Source organism: Atta cephalotes (genome assembly GCF_000143395.1).
Source record: "Atta cephalotes unplaced genomic scaffold scaffold00048, whole genome shotgun sequence".
Taxonomy (NCBI): Eukaryota; Metazoa; Arthropoda; class Insecta; order Hymenoptera; family Formicidae; genus Atta; species Atta cephalotes.
The window spans coordinates 520,388-524,414 of NW_012130112.1; the positions used below are offsets into that span (position 1 = coordinate 520,388).

Consider the following 4,027-nt stretch of genomic DNA (forward strand, 5'->3'; position numbering starts at 1 on the left):
GTATATATATATATATATATATATATATATATATATATATATATATATGTTCAGTAGTTTCTCGTGATCAAAATGGATGCTTGATATTCATCAATTTTGACATGATTCTTTTTGTTTAAAACAGCCGATTTGAGCAACTTGTAAAAAATTACCTTAATTCAATTACTTTAATACATGAGGCATAAGAAATTGAACCAATCAGAATTCTTTATTTCATGAAAAAGAATGAAATAAGGACTTCGATTGGTTCATTTTTTTATGCATTAGGGCCTTAAGCGGGAAGCACAAACGCATAAGACATAAGAATCCAGAGTTCTTTATTTCATGAAAAGGAAGGAAACGAAGGATTTTGATTAGTATTTTTCTTATGTATTACGTGTTATGCGTTATGCAAAAATCTGTGCTTCCTGCTTTAAGGCCGCAGCACAGACTTTTGCATAATGCATAGTGCATAAGAGAATCAACCAATCAGAATCCTTCCTTTCCTTTCGTTGACGGAAGAAGAGCTTTTATTGGTGATTTTCTTATCCATTATGCGTTATGAGTCTGTGCTGCGGGCTTTAGGCTAAAAGCTCTCTAATACAATTTATTGTACATATCTTAAGATAATACAATTTATTGTACATATCTTAAGATAAGTAGGGAAATCTGGGGGAATTTTAAATTCAAGTTTAAGATCTAGCAATAAGTTGGCAACACTGAGGAATATGAAATAAGATTTGAGGTTGTGTTAAATTCGATTAAGTTGACTTATCTCGAATGTTTATGCCGGTATGAAATTAAAAAATGAATGAAAAAAAATGATAATACGATTGAAAGTGACAATCGAGAGGGAGAGAAGGATTTGTGTAAGGAGATAATTAATGGTATCGCCTGCAGAGAGGATTTATATCAATTTTTCGGACATAATGACCATAGCATCAATAAGATTCACTTTTCAGAGGTAAATTCTTTTATAATAGAAGTTTTTTTGAATGAATAAAATAAAAATAAAAGTATTGATGAAATAATTTTATGTATATTTGATAACTTTATATCTTGTTGAATAAACATAGAATTTTGCATATTAATAATTAACAATAAATAATTGTTGCACATTTGTCATTTTTTCAAATTTTTTTTATTTATAGTTTCATATGCTTTACATGAAATATTGCTGTGAAAATATTTTGTTTTATATTCAAATATTTTGCAAATATTGTTAAAGGAGAAACACATAAAAGAATGGAGAGATATAAAGCTGTAATTGCGGTATTGATTTTGATGCAAAATAGGTTTCCCAAATCTGTAAGGACAAACCATGTCAACTTGGAATTGATGAGGCAGGTCGTGGTCCAGTTTTAGGTCCAATGGTTTATGGGATCTCATATGCTCCATTGTCTCAGAAGCAACTGCTCGTCGATCTAGGCTGTGCAGATTCCAAGAGCTTGACGGAAAAGAAACGCGACGAGATATTTGATGATATCTGCAAGCATAAGGATAATATTGGCTGGGCGATCGAAGTAATATCGCCAAATGTTATTGCCAACAACATGTACCGTCGCACTAAAATTTCATTAAACGAGATCTCTATGATATCGGCTACAAATTTGATCCAAGAAGCAATCGAGGCAGGTGTGAACGTTGCTGAGATTTACGTGGATACCGTCGGCAAACCTGAGTCTTATCAAACGCGACTGAAAAGTATATTTCCTAGCATCAAGATAATTGTAGCAAAAAAAGCAGACGCAACCTATCCGATCGTCAGTGCAGCTAGTATATGTGCCAAGGTGTCGCGGGATCACGCAATACGAGCATGGCGGTTTCGCGAAGATGACGGCATTGAAACAGAATACGGCAGCGGCTATCCTAATGATCCAGTAACTAAAAATTGGTTATCCATGAACGTGGATCAGGTGTTCGGCTTCCCACAGCTTGTTCGGTTCAGCTGGTCCACTGCCGAACAGATTCTTGAATCAAAAGCATTGACAGTAGAATGGGAGAAAACGGAGGAAACTTTCAATGAGCAGAAGATTTTAAAGTTTTTCGCAAAATCTCCAACTAAATCGTCTAACGTTCACACGAAAAAACATCCGTTCTTCACCGAACGTTGTCTATCCAACACAAATGTCTTATGATATTTATTTTATGCTATTTTTTTTTCCTTCTCATTGTAGTCATTTAATAAGATTCTAAAGACTCTAACTTAACATATTATAAAACTTTGTAGGAATTATTAGATTATTACACAGGAAAGAGAAAGATAAAAAATTTGAATACAGTCGAATATCTCGAAAATAAAGCATTTTTGAAAAAAAATGTTTCAGGCAAAAATTGTAGAGTTTAAAAAGAATTATGTGCTCTTATCCTCTTAGTTTGATCACATAGATTTTAAAAAATAGAAACATTTTTCATTACATATTCTTATAGCTCATCTCGAGAATGTTTCAAAGCACTGTAACAAAATATTCTTCCTTTAATACTTTTTGAGTTACAAGGCTTGAAAGTTACAGTATTGTCGACATTAACATTATCTAAGATGTCCAACTGATGATTAAAACATTTTAAATGTTTAGTTATTATCTTGATATCAATGTATGTCAATCATTTTTGTGTAAAAATGAAAATAAGAAGGAACAATCTTCCAAAGACCTTGATCTGGACATATACAAAAAATACTTAATGAAACAATCTTTTGTTATAATATTTTGAAAAACTCTGGAAACATTTTTTTCAAAAATACATTGCTTTCGAAGCATTCGACTCGATCCAGATTTTTAATATATTTAGCTCATATATATATTTTTTCATAATTTAGTTTTTATAACTGATTGGAACATATACAAGATATCAAGAATAAAAATAGATTAAATGAATGTGTTTTCTTTTTGTCATAAAGAATGTCATATAGTAAAGCAGAAAGAAATCTGAGAGAAGATACAAAGATCTTTTTCCTGTAATCGCAAAGTACCTTGCGCACTACTGCCCTCTGAAGAAGTGGATATCAATAATATCCACGTTTTTGCGATACCCGTGATAGAGGTAAATCACTGAAATCGCTAAAATAATTAAAACCTATCAAAGATTTCAATGATTTCGGCAATTTATTTCCATCAGAGGCACCGCAAAGTCGGTAATACAGAGGAAAAAAATAACTGTTATACAAAAATTATAATTTTGTACAATTATTATTTTTTTGTATTATTTTTTCCTCTTTTCGATGGCGCAAAATCCCAAGACGGGAAAGGGCCTACCTCTCATGAAGTTTTCGTAACAATGGATTATTTTCCGGAGTTAGATTGTTAGCCTAATATCCAACCTCCTGCCAAAAATGACAAAAATTTTTCTTAAGATTTCAATTTCGAAATTTTTTATCGTTTTTGGCATAGACTACTTCACAGATACGTATTAATGCGTATATTTTAATCCTAGAAAAGGATTTTCGAATCTGTAAAAGAGCAAAAAAATAATTGTTACACAAAAAATTGCGATTTAGTCGGTAATACAGACAGTTTTAGGATTCCTTTAAGACAAAGATACAATATATTTCTCTCTGTTATAGATTTTACTCTAAACCTACTACTCTGCATACAAAAGTCGGTTCAAATCGTCTCGTGTCGCGACTATTATTAAGGCATGATCAAACTATAAAGATTGAGATTGAGATTAGATTGGAATTTAACCAATCAAAATAAAGTTCACAAAACTTGAGGTTGATTTTCTCTTTTCTTATTGGTTAAATTCCAATTCAATCTCAGTCTCAACCTTTAGTCTGATCACACCTTTAGATCTCTATCTCATAATAGGGAGTTTTTCTCTAATAAATATTCAACATTACTCTCAATGTCTTTTATTATGGTTTTATTAGATCGATATACAGTACATTTCGGAAGAGATTTACGCAATTTACTAAAGAAAATATTTCTGATTAAAGATTAACAATATCGTTTTTTTTATAACTCGATATTATAGCATGTTACTTTGAAACATTAAATTAAAGATAAGTATATATATCGTCCGATTTAGGATTACATATATATGTATATAT

The 4,027-nt window shown here is 31.2% G+C and overlaps 2 protein-coding genes across 2 annotated transcripts in view; one reads left to right on the forward strand and one right to left on the reverse strand.

Moving 5' to 3' along the window:
- The window catches only part of LOC105622778, a 159,351-nt gene that overhangs the window by 4,580 nt on the left and 150,744 nt on the right, over nucleotides 1-4,027 (reverse strand). The gene's annotated exons all lie outside the window — the stretch shown is intronic.
- LOC105622687 (ribonuclease H2 subunit A) lies at nucleotides 791-2,117 on the forward strand. Its single transcript, XM_012204099.1, has 2 exons — nucleotides 791-943; nucleotides 1,275-2,117. The coding sequence occupies exons 1-2, from the start codon at nucleotides 791-793 to the stop codon at nucleotides 2,115-2,117; spliced, it is 996 nt and encodes a 331-aa protein (XP_012059489.1).

Coding starts and splice junctions, on each gene's coding strand:
- LOC105622687 (XM_012204099.1), top strand. CDS start 791: ATGAAAAAAAATGATAATACGATTGAAAGTGACAATCGAGAGGGAGAG. Junction 944..1,274: donor ATAAGATTCACTTTTCAGAG/GTAAATTCTTTT, acceptor GATGCAAAATAG/GTTTCCCAAATCTGTAAGGA.